This window comes from Labrus mixtus, chromosome 20 (assembly GCF_963584025.1).
Source record: "Labrus mixtus chromosome 20, fLabMix1.1, whole genome shotgun sequence".
NCBI lineage: Eukaryota > Metazoa > Chordata > Actinopteri > Labriformes > Labridae > Labrus > Labrus mixtus.
Genome location: NC_083631.1, coordinates 20936288 through 20958050, shown reverse-complemented (window position 1 = coordinate 20958050; position 21763 = coordinate 20936288). Strand labels below are relative to the sequence as shown.

General features: G+C 39.7%; 4 protein-coding genes across 6 annotated transcripts in view; 3 read left to right on the top strand and 1 right to left on the bottom strand.

The window, feature by feature from the left end:
• The window catches only part of gh1 (growth hormone 1), a 188783-nt gene that overhangs the window by 130971 nt on the left and 36049 nt on the right, over nt 1-21763 (top strand). The gene's annotated exons all lie outside the window — the stretch shown is intronic.
• LOC132995395 (dual specificity mitogen-activated protein kinase kinase 4-like) lies at nt 665-14000 on the bottom strand. 3 transcript variants are annotated; one of them, XM_061065351.1, is made up of 13 exons: nt 13542-14000; nt 11452-11487; nt 10029-10061; nt 7139-7241; nt 6801-6975; nt 6589-6708; nt 5693-5812; nt 5542-5593; nt 5319-5446; nt 2419-2496; nt 2183-2331; nt 1855-1900; nt 665-1466 (listed from the first exon to the last, which is right to left on the bottom strand). In XM_061065351.1, exons 1-13 carry the CDS (start codon nt 13684-13686, stop codon nt 1353-1355), a joined length of 1299 nt encoding a protein of 432 aa, XP_060921334.1. In that variant the 5' UTR covers nt 13687-14000; the 3' UTR covers nt 665-1352. The 3 variants fall into 3 exon arrangements, with proteins under 3 accessions (XP_060921334.1, XP_060921335.1, XP_060921336.1); XM_061065352.1 differs by lacking the exon at nt 10029-10061 and having other exon boundaries at nt 13542-13999; XM_061065353.1 differs by lacking the exon at nt 10029-10061 and having other exon boundaries at nt 7139-7229; nt 13542-13999.
• On the top strand, nt 15295-16877 carry tmem220 (transmembrane protein 220). Its single transcript, XM_061065904.1, has 6 exons — nt 15295-15537; nt 15640-15669; nt 15750-15810; nt 16120-16243; nt 16414-16473; nt 16612-16877. The coding sequence occupies exons 1-6, from the start codon at nt 15436-15438 to the stop codon at nt 16742-16744; spliced, it is 510 nt and encodes a 169-aa protein (XP_060921887.1). The 5' UTR covers nt 15295-15435; the 3' UTR covers nt 16745-16877.
• On the top strand, nt 18133-21670 carry LOC132954239 (protein SCO1 homolog, mitochondrial). The gene is made up of 7 exons (XM_061026755.1): nt 18133-18418; nt 19403-19522; nt 20214-20304; nt 20390-20587; nt 20696-20788; nt 20870-20985; nt 21241-21670. The coding sequence occupies exons 1-7, from the start codon at nt 18266-18268 to the stop codon at nt 21373-21375; spliced, it is 906 nt and encodes a 301-aa protein (XP_060882738.1). The 5' UTR covers nt 18133-18265; the 3' UTR covers nt 21376-21670.

Below are 21763 nucleotides of genomic sequence, written 5' to 3'. Positions count from 1 at the left end.
ATAATAAAATATATAGAATGTACAGTATATATGTATATATATATTGATGCTAAATAATAATAATAATAATAATAATAATAATACAAACTGTCTATAGTAGCAACTGTAAAGCGTGTATTTCAGCCTGAGGATAAATATGTCTGATATTGATTAAATGCAGAGATCTATTATAACTCTTCATACTGTATGTATCTACTTCACTCAGGAATCCCAAATAAAAAGATGACTCCGACTGCATCTCCTTCAAATAAAAAGTAGGCCCTGACTGCATGCTGAAAACAAATAGTTAAATAATACAAACAAAGAGGTTCATCAATGCAATCAAATTTGTGAAACCTGTTTCTGTGTCCCTGCAGATCCGGCCCGAGCAGGTCTGCGCTCCCACTGACCCGGGTCCAGTATTTATCGTCACAGTGTCCGTCTGAGGAGTTCGAGGAAGCTGTTTGCACCAATCAGCAGCTCAGAAAGTAATCACTTCTCCTTTCTACCTCTGAATATTTCATAAATTATAAATATTTATTTAAAGTGCATTTTCAGTTCATGCATTATAGTTCTGACTGCTTCAAAAACAAGTAAGTTTTTATATGATCATGAGAGCTATGTCTGACCCTCCGAATGATGAAATACTCAAAAAATATGATGTAAAAACGAGTCAGACGACACATCTCTTTCTCTTCTTTTATTCATATATCAGCATATATTCCACTGCAGAGAGGACAGCTGCCTGTCGGCGCTGACCGCCCCGCAGGTCTAACACGATTCGGACCACCCACACTTTTAAAACGGCTTTATACCCAGAGAAGCAAAGTTCCATTAAGATAGCAAACACAATGCTTTTCATTGACGCACATGGAAGAGGTGGGTTGATTCACAAAGAGCATGATTCCAGTATGTTGCAGAATCTCCAAATCAAAACACTCCACATGACTTTGGTTCTATAAATACAACGTTTCCAGGCTTTCATTTTTTTTTTTTTTTTTAAATTCAACCACTGTACTAAGCACTGAGATGTGATTTTTATCGAGCTGCTATTATACTTACATGACTGTGCGTTTGTGTGTGAACAAGAGAGAAACAGAAGTGTTGATATATTATACAGACATGACTGGAACAAACACCATTTCTATCGCAAATGGAGTTTGTCTTCAGGCTTCTTCTTTTTTTTTTTTTTTTTACATTTCTCTTTTAACACTGCAAGAAGGGGAACCAAGCAAATTTACACGAGGGGGTTTTTTGTTTTGTTTCTTTGTTGTGTTTTCTTTTTCTTTTCGGGTTTTTCTTGTTGCAGACTAGTGTGTGTGTGTGTGTGTGTGTTTTTATTTTTATTGTGAATTTTGTCGTCCCGTCCTGCTTCAGTCCATGTACATGGGGGAGCTGGGAGACGCCGGCATCTGATCCATAAGCCTGCAGACGTAACCGGCTACATCAACCGAGCGCTCCTCGTACATCTGGATGAATGGATCTTTCTGCAGTGGAGGAATAATAAAAAAAATATCAGTAAAACACCTTAAAATATGAACAGAAATACCTAAACTACAACTTTGATTTGAGTCGGTTAAAAGTGGAGGGGAGGGCCCCATTTTTACATTTCTATTTATTTTTTAAAGATTTATCATCGGGGCCTTTTGCCTTTATTTGAGGACAGTGGATAGAGTAGGAAATCGAGAGAGTCAGTGAGGATAGTGAGGAATTACATCCAGGAAAGGAGTAATTCAGATTTTTTGTTATCTATTAGTAATTTAGAGCTCGGTGTAGGTAAAGAAAATTTTAAAACGGCAACATTCCCCTTTGAAACATATAAAAGCTTCACTGTGTGCTTTAAGAGTGTTTACAGAGAGGATATCATGAACTCACCAGCAGCTCTTTGTACTTTGGCCTCTTCGATTCATCCTTTGTAAGGCTAGAGAGCGGAGGAAAAAAGAGCATTAAAATGAAGAGGGTGCAGTTCAGGCCTTTGTCCACTAGAGGGACACAGTAACAAACAGCAGCTGGAGCCTGCGCTTCATGAGTATGCAGACCTGCCACTGTTTCCTTTCACTTATGTGTCCTGACAATGAATCATGATCTAAATAAAACAAAATCGTCAGTCATTGAAGCTGCTGACTGAAAGGTGTTGCTGAATCATTTTGACTTTTACAAAATGTTAAGGTTCACAGTTCTAGGACTCGAATGGTTTCCTCACCACAGGTTGACAAAGGAGATGAATTTTGGCGAGAAGCGTCTCTCCTCGGAGTTGCTGAGCTGTGGCGGGTCTCCTCTCACCACCTGGGTCAGCTGGTCGAAGACGCTGTTCCACTTCGGGTACGGAAACCGCCCTGTGGCCAGCTCGTACTGAAAAACACACCGTGTGCGTAAGAAGTGCATACTAAACACACATTCATGGTTCTTTTCATCCATTAGTGTAACATTCAGACTCACCAGTGTGATTCCCAAACTCCAAACATCTGAGCGCACGTCGTAGCCCTGCCGGGACGCACTGGGGTCTATCCGCTCCGGCTGGAAATGACAAGAGAAACAGGAAATATTGAAAACTGTGTTTAGCAAGGTCAAAAGAAAAACATGGATTTAACTGGATTCAAAGAAAAACTTTACAATTGTAGAAAATCAAAGATCCTGTGTGCAATCTTTTATTTTAAGCAAATATCACCAGAAATCTCTCTGCGGTATTTATGTGTAATATGTTGCACGTTCTTCCTTTGAGTAAGCAGCCGATCAGCTGATGCATGAAATGATCACAACTAGAGCTGTACCTGTTGATGATTTACTCGATTCATTGAGGAGCTTTTTTAACCGCCAGATGACACTGTTTGTGTTTGCTTTGGATTTTAGACCTCAGAGCCAAGTTGTTCTAAAACGTTATTCCACTTATTTTTTTCCGATCCAGAATCAGGTAATCCATGTTTGATTGTCCTTGTTTTCAAAGAAAAACTGGATTGACTAAACCTGATCCACATAAAGAGACTTTTTAGGAGCACAGAACCTGGTTTACCTGAGCTTTAAACGGGACTACATAATACCGATATTGTCCACAGGGGGCGCCAAAATCCACATAATGATCAAATCCAATAACTTTAGATTGTTTTTAAACAACCTGACGCTGATGAAACAAGCCCTGATGCTTCCAATATTCTCTCAGCATTATGAGACAATACTCCCAAATCTAACAATCTTCACATCAGTAGAAAACACTTGGAAAGTCGAAGGAGCTTTAAACCAGACGTACGTTTTGATTCATTTTTTTTTGCGGACTCTTCATGTTTTATTTTTTAAACAAGACAGAAACAGGTGTTCAGGCCCAAACTGGGACAAAAACAAACCCAGTGAGAATACCAGACAGACTCATCACCTGTGGGCATGTTTCCACCTGCAGCACTCATCAGCTCTGTAATCCCTGCGCTTTGTCTCAAAGGACTGCAGTGCTTTACACCCAACATGTCTGCAGGCTCTTTGCGTTTTTTCAGCCTCCCCCCTCTCTGCTACATCTTCATCACGACAAAACAAGATGTGGTGATGAAGAGGAGTGAGGGAAGGCAGCGGAAATCTCCTGCGGAGAAGAGGAAGCACGGTGCTGGCCCATTTACAGGTTCCTGATTTAGACGCTGATGTCACCCACAGCAGAGCGGTACAGTCTGTGCTGCAGAGAGAGACGCTCTGCAGCACACACATCTGCAGACACTGCAGGAGTTCAGCCTCTAAGATCATTTCTAAATATAAATCCTATCAAGGAGAAACCATTTTTCTAGTGTCATAGACTGCAAATGTTAAAGAATGAAAACCTGAATGACGTCACCCATCTGTTACAGCAGGGGGCTCTGGAGGCTCATCTGCAGCAGCCGCCATGCTGGAAATCCTGTCTCTAACCTAACGACAGGCTGAGAGCTGGAGCGGGTTTTAAGACTCTTGACCAACCGTTACATCGCATCCAGCTGTCTATGAGGTCAGCAACATGAAGTCTCTATCAGTCACAAGAAGATCCTGAGACATGCATGTGGTGTTGTTGCAGCATGAGTACTGTTTTTTTTTTTTTTTACTGAGCTGCGTGTTGGTAAAGAGAACTGTGTTGAGAGTTTAGAAGAAGTGAAACCGACTGCAAACAAACAACAACTGCCAAACAATCATCATCAACTTCTGTTCAAACGAGCTGTGAATCACAACTTCTGTTTCTGTCACCTCTTCGTTTCCACCTGCGAGCAATCACCTGCACGCTGCCCGAGGTAAAACACACATGCCGTGTACGCTCAGTCACAACAGCAGCTTTATTTCAGGCTCCCAGCTGTTCTGAGGTCAGATTCTGCTCCGTCATCTAAGGCGTCTGTTTGCAGCGCTGCGGTGAATCGGAACACCTGCACGGTCAGAAAGAAGTGGAGCCGAGATTCCTGCTGAGTGAGCTCACCGCCGTGACTCCGCCCACATCCACCCGCTCATGAATGAAGCCGCCTGCCCATGTGTGTGTTGTGGAGGTGATAGTGCCTCACCAAATTTAGAATGGAAACTGCTGTGGGGACAGCAGAGGAAGGAGGGGGGGAGGGATGGAGGAGAACATCCCCCCCCCCCCCAGCTGACGTAACCCGACAACAGAAAATAACCTGAGTGATGACGACGAGGTGAGATCAGCTCTCTGGGCCGACAACGATTCAGTACTCTTTAATAATGTTACACACACACAAATACACACTCTGGAACACACACAGTGGCTGCTCACCAGAAACACACAACCTAATAATAAACAAGCACAACAGACTCATTCAATGATGTTCTTCAGCATCATGATTATTCGACTTCCTCACCCAAATAACTCACTCAACAGTCGCTAATTTATTCTGTGGAAGAGTCACACACCTGCCCTGGTTCAAATCCAAACCCTGTCCTGAGTCCTGAGTGGCATTACTACTCCACTACTATCACAAGTAGTGTATCGACTTACAGGTTACAGACATTTAAAAGTATCGTTACTCGATACTTTTACATGAAATAGCGGACAACTACACGCTCACATTTAGGGTTGTTGACGTCGATTCTGCAGGTGAGGTTACGCTAACGTCAGCATACAGGGAGAAAGAGTGTGACGCGCGGCGCAGTAATCACACACACACTCACACACACAGGCTGATGATCATTTTTCCCTTCTTAAGTTAAACGGCAAGAATATAGCCGGGAGTTGTAGTCAATGTGCAGGAAGGAAAACCTCGTCCACCCGACAAGAATCGTCGTTCTAATCTGAGGAAGCTCCAAATCAAAACAAAACGCTTCTACTGAACTAGCCGTCAAGAGAGCGAGGTGAAGCCTCACGTTAGCTCTGATTTCTCAGCTTTACTCACTGCCATGTAAGGTCTGCAGCCTGCATCTCGGGTTTTGGCGATGGAGTCCACCAGCTGACCACTGATGCCAAAGTCACACAGCTTGATGTTGCCGCCCCTGTCCAGGAGGATGTTTGACGGCTTTATGTCTGAAAGAGAGAGCGAGAGGAACAATGGCGTCGGTGGTGAAGAGATGCCTTAAAATGCACAGCACATAAAGGAAAGTGTCCGTGTGTCGTCTTACCTCTGTGTATTATTTTCAAGTTTTCTTTTAAGTGGTTAAGAGCCTTCACAGTCTGAAAGAGAAAAGAAAATGTGAAGCAGCAGAGTCACTAAAGGATTTATTTTAGAATAAGTGAGGATGAATCATGAAGAAGAAAAAAAAAAAAACTTACAGCTAATGTTATTTTTCCTAATATTTCCTCTGGAATCACGTCGTCTAATGAGCAATATACAAATTTGTAAAATTTGTCTAAGGAGGTAGCCATAAGTTCCATACAAATCCAACAGTCGCCCTGAAAAAGGAAAATAAAGTGATGAAGTCATTAGTTTGTGAAATAATATGGACTGCAGTTTGACAGGAAAAAACAGGAAAATACTTGAGGGTCCTTATGACTCGAAGTTACAAAAAGTTTTGGAATGGCTCCAGGAAATAGTTTCAGCCTGCAGCAGTGAATCAGGCTGTGATGGCTGCAGGGAATCTGTCAGGGCAAATGTGTTTAATCGAAATGTGTCCTTTTTTTGCACTGACAGAAACACACACATCGGACAAATCAAGGCAACAGCAGACCAGAAATTCCTGTTTTCTGCACGGTATAACTACTGTTTCTGGGGGCGCTGGATAGTCGAGCGGTTTTGTCACACGCCCCTTAAGAAGTGGAGGCTATAGTCCTCGCAGATGTCCAACCACAGGCCTTTGCTGCATGTCATCCCCCAGCGCTCTCCTCCCAACACTTCCTGTCTGTCTCCAGCTGTGCTATCTCATAAAGGCTCAAAAAAATCACTTAAAAAATTAATAATATATACTGTTTTTATCAAAAGAGTCTGGTGGCTCTGAAGAGAGTGATCTTGAGGCTGCGTCAGAACAGACCTGTTAGTGGACGTGCTCTGATCTCCTGAAAAATCACATTGCAGCTGTTGCGGTCTGTTTCACTGCTCCGGGCTCAAGTTAAGGGCTGGAGTGATTTCTAAACTTTTTCTTCCTTGTTGCCATTTAGACCCCAAATATGTTAAAAAAAAACACAATATCCTCTTGATTGCATCTCCTTATGAAACCAGAAGCTCATTTCACCTCTCTGAACAGAGCGCCATAAAACTGCACGATGTACGGACAATCACTACTCCTCATGACCACGTCCAGGTCCATCAGCAGCTGCTTCTGTTCTTTTTCATCGACGGTGGACCGAATCCTCTGCGGAGAAAATGTGACACGCCGTTATACACTTGACGATTACGTCTTTGAATCTGCTTCTGGATATGCACACGTCACAGGTTCAAATGTACCTTCACGGCCATGATCTGGTTGCTTGGCTTGTGCACCATCTTGTTGACCGAGCCGTAAGCACCTCGGCCGATCTCGCCCAGGTCTTTGAGATCCTCGGCTGTGAAGTCCCAGTGCTGCTCAGGAGAGATCTTCAGCTTCCCTGATGACTCGATGCTGTGTGTTCTCAGTCGCTCTCTGGGGGGAAAAAGAAACACGAGTGGGTTGATTTAAAGTTGACCTATTATACTGATCCACAGCATCCTCAGGATAAGTCATCAGAGGGCGCTAAGCGTAGGGACCTGAATGTCCTGAAACTGTCTGAAGATCAAACCAGACGACATATTGCAGGTTTACTCACATGTGGGGGTTCTGAAAGGGCGGCCCCGCCGTGTTCAGTGTGAATCTAGTGGTGGGTTTGATCGGAGGGTTGGCGAAGTTCAGCTTCAGGGCTTTACGTTTACCTGAGCGGGAGAAGAAGCCGTAATGTGATCAGATAAAAACACATGAAGCAGAAAGTGAGAGGGGTGTGAAGCAACAGCAAAAACAAAAAGAAAAAATCTGATCCCACAAGAAAGATCTGAACGATGAGTGAGCAAGAACAACACAAACCAGGAAGTGAGAACAGAATAAAGAGACAGGTTAACCAGATTTACTCAAATCTAGAGCCCGACGGATTCAGCATCCAGACGATAATATCGGCATCGGCTAATTGTGTGTCTGATTTACGCAGATATTACTAATTTTATTCACCAGTCAAATAGCATTTCATTAAAGTTTCTTTGTGTTACACTAGCAGTTCTCTGTCACCAGCAGAGGGCGCTGTATGGATAACATCGAGCATTATCGCTCTCCAGAGTGTCGAGCAGTGATGGGCAGTTACTTTCCAGTTGAGTGACCATCTTCTCGTCATTAAATATCTTTTACTCAAATGTGTGATAACTGCATTTGAGGGGTCAACGCAATAAACGTGTTTATAATCTCTTTATTTATTTATCTGTGAAGATTGAAGATAGATCGAGGAAAGATATCGGCCGACATATCGGTATCAGATTTTTTTTTCTCCATAATATCGGTATCAGCCCACAAAAATCTCATATTAGTCTGGCCCTACTTAAATCATCGGATGGGGGGAGGGGGGGTATTTGCAATCCTACCATCGCCATATTGAATGTTGTTGTTTGGGTTTTTTGGGTGGGGGGGGGGACTCATTAAGTTCAAATGCATTTTTGGAGTAATATCGCTTTAAGATGGTCAAAAACTTGATTTGGTAAGAGAAGTTATTCTCTTTTTCTCCAAACGGTGGATCTCTTTAGAGATAGGACGGTGGATAGAGTCATAAATTGGGGTGAGAGAGAGTGGGGAGTGACATGCGGGAAAGGTTAGAAACCGGATCATCCGCTTAGAGGACCATGTACATGGAGCGTCCACTAAACACTAGGCTACCGGCGCTCCTCTGGAAAACTTTTCAATAAATTGAATAAACATGTTTTTTTTTTCCTGTCCTTGAATTTGTGATATCAAGACTATATATGTCATTTGAAATTAAATTTCTTCCACTGCCATTACTTTGGTCCTATTCTTCAACTAGCGTCTCCTTTTAAGTGGCGGCCGAACATGTTCAGCTATTCATCCTGCTTGCGTTTGTGGCTTTCTCACAGTCATATTTAACTGGATATCTGAGACAGAAACAGAAACAAAGCATGCTGCTTGAATCCAAAACACCTGACATTCACGGTGCAGACACAATAACCCACATGTAAACACAAAACTGGGAGGGGGGGGAATTAAAAACCCACATCAAATCATGACATGCTCGTCAAGGCCAACTGCTTTGATTTCACCTTCACATCGTAGGAAAAGCTCTCCACGCTCGCTCCGCCCCCAAAAATACCACAAGAATGTGTGTACTTGAATTCCAATAGGCCCCCGAATGGAAAACATGGCTTAAAATGACAACTTTGGAGTGTGTGTACCTTGTCTCGACAAGCAAGTGCTATGCTAAGGTGCACCCATGCCAAAACACAAAAAAGACAAACCAGTTGAAAACAAAACTGTGACACTACAGGCACTACTTCAGCTTGTTAGTTGCACTCTGAAAACCAGTGAAGAAGAGCTTCCATTAGAGTATTTTACTGGGGATTTTATTAATGAAAAGTGTTTTGTTTTTTAGTGTTTTATCACACGGAGGGAGCACAGAGGGGTGAGAGGACCTAGCTCCTTCATGTCAATGGAAGCTCTGAATTTTAGGCTTGTGCCGATGAGGATAAAAGCAGCTTACCTCTGAGAAGCTGCTAGAAAAATCAAACTTTTATGGCAGCACAGAAACTCAAAAGTGAGTCGTTGTTGAGAAAAAAAAATGAAGAGATTGAATACAATTCTGGTGTGTGACTAGCTTGGGCCTGTTACCTAATATAGTTAAATTAAAGGGTGAATTCCTTTATATTCAAGCCAGGACTGTATTGTAAGATATTTTGGAGTCCTAATGACTAATAGGTACAAAATGTTTTGGAATTTCCCCCACTCGACTGCTTCAGCCAACCCTGCTGCAACGTAATCTTTCAAGTCAAATCAGCATGATCAAAGTGAGTCCAATAAAATGATTCAAAGTATCGGACAACAGAACAGAGAGGCTCCCAGAGTAAGTGTAGTGTAGAGTAACTGTTTAAACTATAAAATCAATGTTATATCGCTCTTTTTACATCCACCAAACTCCAGTCATTTTACTGCATACAGACAGATGCTGCTCCATCGCTGCATTGATTGATTATGTAACTTTATGCAGAGTCTACACTTGATTTCGGGAGCATACAAAATGTTTCATGGTGTTCTTATTAGGTCTGTCATGATACGTTTCCTTTCTGTGATGTTGTCGGATACTTGCAATCTGAGTCTGTCAGTGACAAGAAGAAGACCTTTTAGTGGACGTACTGCAATGTACATGCATGCTAAAGGGTTACGTTGCAGACATGGCAGCCTGTTTCACTGCTGCAGGCTGAAGAAATCTACCAGACAAACTCCAATATGTTCCCCTCCCAAAAAAAAAAAAGGAAATTCCCAGGTTTGATAGATCAGAGTGCCCATTTTAATCACTGGACTGTTAGTGACCGGCACAAGCCTATTTGGAACCCATCAGAAGTCTTGACGTGGATTAGTTGAGAGCAGCAGGACAGACTCCCCCATACCAGACTGTCAGGCGGAAACAAAGGGATGAGAACTGTTGGTGCTGAAGCAAAAGAGGTTTGGCTTACTTGGGGGAGCTCCAGACAGGTTTATCTGAAACCCTAGAGGTGAAAAGACAGCTTTTATTTTCTTCATATTTCAGCTTGTTGTTGTTGTCTTCTATTAGAGACTTCTTTTGTTAGTTAGACTTGTGAAAAACCTTCCTGAAAGTCATCGCTTCCTGCAGTAAAAAGTCTTTTTTTTTGTTTTGTTTCACCCGTCATACAGGGCCCGACAGGAATCCTGCAGTTTTTTGAGGGATCACATACAATCACAGAAATTGGCCTTGCTTTGCTAACATGTGAAACAAACTGGGACAGGAAGGTCGAACGCGTTTTCTGCAGGGTAGCATGCACAAAGACGAGCAACTTTGAATGGTTTAACAGCAAATGAGGAGGAAAAAAAAAGAAAAAAAAAACCTGCAGGTAAAACAAAAAGGACGTAAAAATGATGATGGTTCAAGGAAAAAAAAAAAAACATTAAACATCTTAATGAACATTTTCTCACCATCGGTCAGCATCATGTCAGGAGTTAGGAATGATTAGTTAGCAGCAGTAAGATAAAAAGTGTAACATGGTCAGAAAAATGTTGAAGACTTATACTGGATTACACATTAACGTCAAACACCTCACAAGTTTAATATCAGAGCCCGACCGATTAATCCGCCAGCCGATAATATCGGCCGATATTGGCATATCCAGTGACTATCGGTATCGGCTAACTTTATCACAGGCATGCGCCGATATTACTAGATTTACTCAGCAGTCAAATAGCATTTCATTTGTATCTTTGTATTAAGTAGCAGTTCTCTTTCTGACTGTCACCAGCAGAGGGCGCTATATGGATCACATCAAGCATTATCACTCTCCACAGTGTAGAGCGGTGATGCACGTACATGCGCAGTTACTTTCCAGTTGAGTGACCATCTATATCTATCTCTCTCTAAAGATAGGAGATAGAAAAATATCGGCCGATATATCGGCATCGTTTTCTTTGTCTACACAAAATCGGTAAAATATCGGTCGGGCCCTCTTTATAAATATAATAAAATAAAGCTTTAAAAGCCTGAATTCTTGTTACAACAATAGTTCAAAACCACTTTTTTTCAGCATAGAAAGGTAACAGGGATATAAATCAAACATGCATCAGTTGTTATAAATGTAGTAAACCGTCATCAGAAAGTTAAATCAGGACATAAATCAACCAAACTGCTAACTTTACAAACTATATCTAACACTACATTTCAAGACATTTTATAAGTTCACTTAAAGTAGAAGTTAATACGAGTTTCACCAAAGCTCATGTAGATTTATCCTCAATTTAAAGTTACATTAAAATGTAAATTTAGCTTCTGAGAACTTGTGACTTTGTCCTTCCAATGAAAATCTTAATTTGGTTTCTATTTAAGAAGCGTCTTTGTCACTCTACTTAGTCAATAAAATGTGTAGCTACCTGTTTCACTCTGACATCTCCAGCAGGTGTTGGACTCTGAAAGTTAAAACGAGACAGCGTTTGAACAAAATAAACACAGCATGGTTTTTTATTTTCACTTCAGTTGTGTGTGTTGGGAAAGAAGGGGAAAAATATTTCTGCTGACAAGTCGTTTAAAAAAAAAACAAGAAGAGCAGCTTCATAAAAAAGCAGGTACAGACATGTATTCATCGTATTTGACAAAGCGTTAAAAGAAGAACCAAACTTCCCTGTCAAATCTATTTAGTTCAGCTTATTGTCGATCATAAACAGTCGATGTTAAAAGGCTTCACGGGATGTCTTCATTGTTGTGGTGTTTTGATCAATTCTGTAAATGTAACAGCCCCCATTTCAAAGAAGTGCACAACAAAACATTTATTTGGAAGACAAATTAAAAAGGGCTGGGAAATTAATCGAGTTTAAATTTTAACTACGATGTTGTCTTCCCACGATCATGAAAACAAGATAATGTAGATTAAAGGATTATTATGTAGCCTGCTGTGTTATGCTCGGTTTGTCCAAAGGTTTTATCATGTGTGGGAACTTTTTCAATTTGTTTGTTGCTACATTTAGGCCACAAGAGGACACCACCTCAAAATCAGAGTTCATTTTCATTTATTGATTGTTTTTCAAAGAGTTCAGAACGTTAAAGGGCTCAGAGTGTTTACGTTTGATAAACAGATGTGATCCAGATGTTGTAAAATCAACGAGTAATCGTGTTTATCAATCAAAATAATCCCGATAATCCAGCAGCCCTATCATGAAGGCTTCTTTACTCATAACAGGCGTGGGGAATGTCAGGGGAGCTGTACTTCAACGCCCAATGACACACTGATTACATTTATGCTGAGTAATGTGTTTTTTTAATTCTTCATAAGGTTTGTCAGAAATGTATTTTATGTAGCAGAAGAGGAGGTTTATAATTGCCAGCTGTTGCCGTGGGGTTTGGTGTAATTCTCAATAAAAAAAAAAAACATACAAAATTATTATCAATAAAAGCCAAATGTCAGAGTAATATCAGTTCAACTCTTGGTCTGAAAAAGTGTCATTATAATTTGTGTTTTAAAAAATAAAGGAAGCAACTAGGGATGCCACTGTACCCACGTCATGGTACAACCAACATCTTGTTGTAGTTCAACATTGACTGATTTTGACACCAAAGTATAGCTAACTATTTTAGTACTTACATAATAACACAATAAGGATTTTATTTGTACTGGATGACTCGTCGATCTCTAACAGAAAGCTGGCCGAGGGTCGACTTTATGTAATAACATAAATGTGAATTAATAACGAATGATAACCCTGTGTTTTTATGCATCACCTCAGAGATAAATGTTTAGATATGAGTAGTGATGATGTCCAAAATGGTAAACTGCAATTTAAAGAAGAGAGCTGCACTTGGTGTAAAACATTTATAAAAATGTACTCTACCTAATAAATCCTTTTAAACAGATTTTCCTGAACTTGAAATTTGTATTTTATTTATTCTAAAATATTTGTTGTTTCACAGTTTTTTTCTATGAAAGCCTTTTGTCCCATTTCTGTTTTATTCTGTCCTTCTTTATGAAGCACTTTAAGCTCGTTTCTTCTTCCTATTCATTTTGTTAGATCTTATTATTATTATTATTATCTTCTAATAACTGTTATTGTGTCTCAAAATCCAGAAAGACTTCATGATTTTATTGCAGACAATTTCAACCTAAAGGAGCTTAAAGACAATCCTTATTATATAAATTAAACTTTGACATTGTTATTGTCAGAATTCTTTATTTTGTGGTATTTATTTTTTATGCAAATACATTAGATGCTGGTATTTAATGACAACGTAAAAAAAATAATTAATAAGGCATTGCAGAGATTTCCAGATTGTGTTGAATCTGTATTTAACATGTAAGGCATAATTTATTTCCTAACTGGGGAATAATTAAGAACCAGTCGGCTCCTTTGGGATTAATCCTCCGGAGCTGGGAGTAGCCTGAGCCTCCCACGGCTAGCCCTGCTAACATTAACCTTCACTGCAGCAGACCGAGAGCTCCCAGCTGCAGATAGATTTTTTTGGCTTCACTCACCCTGCAGGCTGCTCATCGTCGTGATGTGCTGAGACTGCGACTGGAGGAGGTGGTTAGCTGCGGGTCCTGCGTTTTTGCTGTGGCTGCTCGGTGTTGTCGGGTTGTTAGGACTGGGAGTCGCCATTGTTGTGTGTTTGAATTCCATCAGCAGCGCCGGGCTGCAATGCAGATACTCGGAGAGCAACTTCACCCTTCCCTCTCTGCCACAATGATCACTGCCTCCCTCACGGAAACTTCAGGCCGCTCGACAGGCGGCTAGCGGCTCAACGACGGTGTTAAAATCGTCAAATTCTTGGTATTTTTCAGAGTGAGTTTCGGGTTACGTTAAAAGCTACCTGTGCAGCAACGTTAACAAAAACAAACCTCCTGCTAGGCTAAGCTAACTAAGCTGGCTAGCGGTACTAGCCGAGAAGCTTTACGTCCCGCAATCAGCTGACCAAGTGACACTGACATGTCAACACCCACCGCGTCCCGGAGCTAACGGCAAGCTAACGGCAGTGCTAACGAGTCACCGGATATTACGTAACACTAGTTTCAAAATAAAACAAACATTAGCCTTTTAAAACTACAAACAACCTGACGTTCAATTCATTATATGTTTGTGATATTCATATAATCACATATTATCAGAGATATTATACATGTATAACCATTAATACATTTATTTAATTTAATTTAATTTAATAAATAATAAATAGGCTTGGTTGTAACAGTATTTAATCCACCTTTAATTTAATGTTTACACTGCCTGTTATTTAATGTCTGTTTTTGATAACTCTGCACTATCTGCTTTTTAAACATTTCTGTACATATATAAATAACACACCTTCAGAAGGTCAACACTTTTTTATTTTTTATATTCAGGTCTAATTACAGATTTTTTTTCCCTCAACTGTTTTTAGGTTCTTGCTTTAAATTACACATATATTTTTTTTATCCCTGCACAGGTTATGTACATTTCTTGTATAAGTCTATTTTTAATTGCACAGCTTAAGTTTGATTCATCTAGGGGTATTCTTTAAATCTTTTTTCGGGTTAATATATATGTATGGGAGGGGGGGGGGCGTCGGTTTTTTGCGGTTTAATTTGTAACAAATGTTTCATGTCATGTACGTCTTTGTAACCTGCTACTGGATGCTTTGAATTTCCCTCGGGATCAATAAAGTATCTATCTATATATTGCGAAAGATTTATGCTGATTCAGCATTTAAAGAACAGTAAATAATGCTGTCATATGTATGTTCTCATATGTATGTATGCAGTTACAAACCCAAAGTCAGTGAATATAAATACACATTATTTTATATAAAGTAATAAATAAAACCTTTACCAAAAATCCCACCAATATTGGATAGATGTGAATAATTATTTTAATTTCTAAAAAATCTAACCGGAAGTGGTGTCTCTTCTGTGCGTCTACCTTGACATCACTGCGGTCGCGTACAAGATGTGCTCGTTGTGTTGTGCGGAGCAGCCCGGTCAGAAAAATGCAGACATTGAAGGTTGTGTAGCAGTTTTTCTAAATGAACGTGTATCAGGTGATTTGTTGACGTCAGAAGACATTTTTTTTCAGAGTCGAAAATAAGAACAATATGTTCATCATGCAAACTGTAATCCTGGGTGTTGTTGTGACATTATGCAACACACAATTACAACAACAACAACAAAACGACAGTCTATTAACTCGACCACTTATTAATTTATAAATTATTCTAATTATTGTTTTTGGGTTTTTTGGGGGTTTTTTTACAAACAAGGCGATGTAATACGACGTACTAGTATTTCAAACCCAATACAAATGTTTAATACAAGGACCGGCTTGTGCGCCTGTTTTCGTTTATCTGTACGTCCCGCAGGCCCGGGCGGGTAAGTGGTGAAAGGTTAGAAAACAGCAATGGGTGAAGTAGTTTGTGAGAAGAAGTCATGGCTTTCTGTGATTTGGCAAGTTTGCAACGCTTTCATGTCTTTATTCTTCGCTCTTGCAACATACGTACAGGTGAGGAATAGATTATTATTATTATTATTATTATTCGACTAGTTATACTCATGCATTCTGGAGCAACACATATAATCTGTGTTTCTTTTTTTTAAACTGTAGATCAATGATCCAGACGCAGGGTTATGGATGGTAAGATTAATATCATCTCACATGTTGTTTGATATGATTTTAAAGTGTTATTCACACCATGTTTCTACCTCTGTTTGCAGGTCGGTTATGGTGTTCCTGCAGTCCTGTGTGCATTTCTAAGCTTGAAACCACACGTGACAGGTAGACAGATTTTGTCAGTTTTGGTCTTCAGTGTTCGTCCCTGTATGTCCCTGTGTTTAATATCTAAGAATATAAACCTCTTTCTTTCTAAAAGCTTCCTCACCCTCAACAGTTTGCATTTTCCTGTTTTCCTACTTCTTGTCTCTTCAACTCTGCATGAATGTATTTTTTTTTCTCCCAATTCTAACTGCGCCATCAAGTGGCTCTACCGTGTCATTACAGCTCATCTAAGTGTGTTAAAACTGCAGCAGATCTGGGATGAACATTTGACCCTTTTTGCATGTTTTCCGTCTGTTTTTTTTTTGGCAGAGACTTTGGCGTGGAGGCGTGTTGCTGATCTCCATGTGATGATCTCCAGCGCTGTGGTCGCCATGTTGGGGTGGAGGGTTCACAAAGAGAGAATTACAGAGATCTTCCAACAGGAGGAGGGCAGGTGAGGTGTTCAACTGTTTACCTAAAATAGTGATAAGAGCAACCTCAAGCAAGGTAATACTTATATAAACATTTTTACACCCCAAATTAAATCAGTAATTACTGAGAATATTGTATGACATATAAAGAGAAAACGTATATAATGTAAGTTTAAAAATGTTTCCCCTTCAGAGAATTTTCTGGTCTCATGTTGACTCTTGTTTGGCTTCTCCTGTGTCGTCACTCTGGAAGGTAAAATCTAAATATACCAGGGAATTAATTCCATGTCTCCCATATTTCATGAAACTAATGCCACAGTGGAAACTGAACTGTTGTGCAACCATGAATCGGTTCTTCCCCTAAACGTTTGATGCGCCTCTCTTGTGACAGGTCTCCAGTCGGGATGCTCAGAGTCTCAACAGCTGCTGCCATCACGGTCTTTCCCTTTGTGGCTTGGCTTTACTACTACATCAACAAAGAACTCAGACTGAACTGGCCTTCACATTGCACAACTGCCTTATAAACTTCAACATCTTACCTTTTTTTTTTCCTGAAAATATTCCTCTCGTTTGATTTTTTTGACTGAATATCTTGGACCAAGAATGCTGCTTTAATAAATGTTTGAAGTATGATTAAATGCAAAAATATGACATCCATGGGTGTACTGAAAGTGTCTTTTGATGTGTGATTTGAGAGTTACAACATATAATTTTACTGGAGTCTGTTGAGAGGTTTATTGGTGATTAAAGAAATAGGTATAGTCTTAATTTTTCCCCAAAAAGTTTTTTGTTAGTGGCCTGTCCAGCAGAGGATAAACGGCCTCAGTTATAAGCAGTGACATGTATGACTCTTATTGCATAGATTCAAGATTCAAGATTTTTATTTGTCACATGCTCATACAGATGTGCAGTGAAATGTAAAGATAGAATATAATGTAACATTTAAAAAATAATTATTTGAATATACAAAATATAGAATAGTGTAAACAGTGTAAAGTGTCCAGGGTGTCAAAGTGCAATGTGCAGATTGGAATGTGTGATGTGTGTGCAATATGTAATCACAGTTGTGTTTTGTTTTTAACGGAGGAGAGTGGAGTTATTTAGTAGGTTCGTACCAACCATGTATAGACAGAGTAGGGAGGGTCATCCCTTCACCATCCTAGAAAAACTGCAGCTTAATGCTGAATATTGTCAATCAATCAATGGTGTGATTCAGAGGAGATTTAGAAGTGGCCGGGTACACACTATGGAGACTGAAAGAAAAGTATGTATATCTGCGTATACCCTGGTCCTGCACTACACCACTGAGTCTTTTATAATTATTATTTCATCAACAAAATAAAGTAAATATCTTAACCTTCTCTTAAAAAGCCTTGTTTTTCTTTTCTTCTTGTGTTGCCTGGGTTCTTATCATGGTTCTTGTGATGGTTCTTATCATGGTTCTTGTGATGGTTCTTATCATGGTTCTTGTGATGGTCGGGTTATATATGTCTGTTGGGTATCGTGCACTTTGGGTTCTTTTCTGTTGAATTGTATTTAATTATTTTTAGTATTTTGCATTTGTTATGTTCTTGCTGTTGTTTATGTTCTTCTGTGTTTGCTTTAGTTTGCTTTGTTCTTGTGTTTGCTGTTTGTCAAACCACTTTGTAAACCTGTGTTTTTAAAAGGTGCTATATAAATAAAGTTATTATTATATTATTATTATTGTTTACAAAATAGGTACAATGTTTAGTCCTACGTATGATTTCATATAAAAGTCATAAAATAATTTCCTACAAATGTAATGCATCCATAGAGGGCAGCAGAGAGCACATGAACTGTAAGATATGTGAAGAAGATGTAATTACGTCATTTCCTGTGTTTGATAACGGCTCCCGGGACACTGATCTGAGAGCAGTATTTTCTCAATTTATTGACCCAACATGACGGTTAAGAACTGACTCCAGAACAGCAGTTTGTAGGCCCCGTATTCTCCCTTATCACGTTTTGCAAACCTGTCCTGTACCCGCTTCCTCGTCCGAGCAGCGGGTCTGTCAAGGTCCAAAATGGCCCTGAGTGTGTTATATCGAAGTCAAAGTAACGCGAAACTCGTTCAGAAATGTGTTCAGACACAAGCTGTCAGACTCTCACACACTGTCTTACGGAGAGACACTGAACTGAAACACACACTGTCACCGCAGAGACTTCACTGCTGCATGGTAGGTCAAAGCTAGCTTCATATCAGCTGTAATACCAAACCCCATTCACAAATTAGACTAGTTAAAGTGAGTTAGTAGTGACACTTTTTAGCTTAATAACTGCCTTTAAGTTTCATGTATGCACAAACCATATTGTTACAATACTTGTATGTAAATTCAGTTAAGTCATTTAAAGCCATATATTATTGTATTTCTTATTTGAATATTTGGTTTTAGTATTTATATATTTGTATATTTCTGATATTAGGCATCTACAGGCTTGTACAGTGACAATAAACATATCTTATCTTATCAAACTGTCCTAATGTATGAAACATCTTTTTATTATTTTTTTATTATTATTATTATTTATTTATTTTTTACTGCGAATAGCTTTTAAAACATTGCCATATTAATTGCCTTACTTTAAAAAAATCTTAGTCAATTAATATACACCTCTGGGCAAAAGATATGTCCTATCATGCAAACCATCATCATTCATTCATGTGACCACCTTTAACCTTTAACCTCTATTATTGTCTTGTGTCACTTGTGCCTTTGTATTTGTATTTGTAATTTGTAATTTGTCTTTCTCTGTTACCTGCCTAGGGACAACAGATGGAAACTAGCACTTCTGCTATAATCTGGCATTTTTACAGCTGTAATTGTTACAGCTTTTCATTAATATGCACACTATAAAAATAAAATAAATATAAATAAATAAATAAAATACAATTTTGAAAACATCTGTATGGACATTTTGCTAACATGGCTTTCAGTGTTATCGATATTATCTAGCCGGAATTGACTCAAACACTTAATAATCAGGTGCACATCTGTTGTTACGCCGCCTATCCTTTCATCGTGCAACACCACCTCATCTTGGCAATTATTTGAATGGAGTTTGGCATAACACCTGGCTGTCTTAAGGAGCCGAAGCCTCTCAAGATGATTGTTTTCGTGATGTAAGACGTATTAACTCAAGCCTGTGCGTACTTTCCACAGGTGAGTGTGAGTCAGTGGCACACCTGCAGAATAAGTCAACATCTGTATCAACACTCCTCGAGAACGTTTTCCTCACTCCCTCCTCCGCCTTCGTCAAGAGATCAGCAGAAAAAGTCTGGGGTAAGTGGCAAACAACTTATCTTGATCTCAACTTAAAGTCAGTCTCGATCAGGCTGTTGTACCTCCACTTCCAACACTTTGGAAATAACTGCCTCAGAATATATTTTAGGTATTCAATTTAGGCTTTAGGCTGTAAAATGCACGAAACATCAAGAGAAATGCTTTTGTCCATTTCTTTCAATGCGGTTGGCAGTCACTATGAAACCAATTAATCAATTAGAAATGGCTGATGATTTGTTTGTTATGTTTCAAATCTGACGCCTATGTGTGTGTGTAGCATGTCTCAACAACAGTGTGTAAAAATGATTAAAAAAAAAAAATAAGATACGCTGCGATTCCTTGGCTAAGGGCACCCAGTGGCAGCATGTACAAAGAAAACAGTAGGGGCTCTAAAACTGAGCCCTGAGGGACCCCACAGTCAAGTGTGGTCGTGGGGAAAATATATTTTCCAGGCTTACTTTAAAACTTCTGTTTTTAAAGTAAGACTTGAACAAACTAAGAGTTTGCCCATGAATCCCTACCAAAATCTTTAAGCCTGTTTATAAGATTGAGTAGTTAAAACAATAGAATTACATGAACGGTACGTTTGGTTCTTACCACAGAGAGAGTATTCTTACATATTAAATACGCTGAATACTTGTAGTGGGTGAAATGTAAAGATTTTTCTGTCATTGTTTTTCTCCCTTTAAAGCCTGTGACGTGGAAATCTTTAGCAATAACATTTGCTATTGGAGGTACTCTGCTCGGATCGATGAAATATTTCAAAAAAGAAAAGGAAGAATGTGAGTATTTTACCCCCAGAATCACGTGAAGTTGACTTAATATGTAAAAGTTGTTGAATAACTTAGTGGCTGCTACACTTTGCAGTGATTGAAAAAGAAAGGACCAAATCAATCGGTCGACCGGCGCTCGGTGGTCCGTTCTCGCTTGTCGATCACAACAACAAGCCGTCGAAGAGCGAGGACTTCCTGGGTCAGTGGGTCCTCATCTACTTCGGGTTCACTCACTGCCCCGACATCTGCCCGGACGAGATCGAGAAAATGATCGAGGTCGTCGACGAAATAGGCAAATTGATTTAAAAAAAATCAAATTCTATTAAACCTGGAAGAGAAGCTGGATGTATTGTTGCTTTTTTTATCTAAAACAATTTCATCATCTTTTTGTTTGTAACAGATAAAATAAAGTCTCTTCCCAACCTGACGCCCATCCTGATCACCATCGATCCTGACAGAGACACACCTGAGGCCATGGCTGCATATGTGAAAGGTACAAAAACCGCAAAACACCTGATCTGCTGCATGTACATTTTTGAGTTTGTCTTTTAATGTGTTTTTTTTCCCCCCCCAGAGTTTTCACCAAAGCTGATTGGTCTGACGGGAGCAACCGCTCAGGTGGAGGAGGTCTCCAGAGCTTACAGAGTCTATTACAGCCAAGGACCGAAGGATGACGACAACGACTACATCGTGAGTTACACCCGTAGACCAGGACAGGAAGTGACCATATTTGGACAAGAGGGTAGAGTGGGGGAGGAGTGAAGGGTTAGCAAAGCCTTAGTTGACATGAGTGAGAGTGCTGGTTTCTGGGTTGTTGTTTTTTTCAAACCCAGGGCGAGGACCTTTGTATAGCCAGTATGATCTATGCGTCTACGATAACAAAACAACTAACTATCAGGATAATAAATTTCTCCATCTGAACGCCTCCTTTTCTCTCCTCTATAGGTCGATCACACTATCATCATGTACCTGGTTGGACCTGACGGAGAGTTTTTGGAGTATTTTGGACAGAACAAGAAAAGTGTGGAGATCACCAACTCGATAGCGGCCAACATGAGGAAGTATAAGAAGGCAAAGTGAGCGCTAGCTGGGCGGCTAAAAGCCAATCATGGACTGACTGACACATCCTGTCCTCGGGCGTTCAATTCTGGTTCACTGAAATCACTTCCTGTATTTATTTTTGAAAGTGTCTGCTGTGCTGTCACATTCCTTTCAAGACTGAGTCCTGCTCGAGTTCAACTCATCAGCTCCAATATGCTCAATATCGCTGATTTTTGATTCAAAGAAAACGGAATATCTGAGGACAAATTCTGTAAATTATAAGATTTTGTGATAAAATTACAAAAAACAAATAAAACTGTGCCTTTGGTGGGTTTTTTTGGCCTCTGCTTCTTGTACTAAAGAAATGTAATTCATCTGTTAAATGAAGGGCCCAGTTTGGAAAAATCTCCAGGATCAATTTGACTTT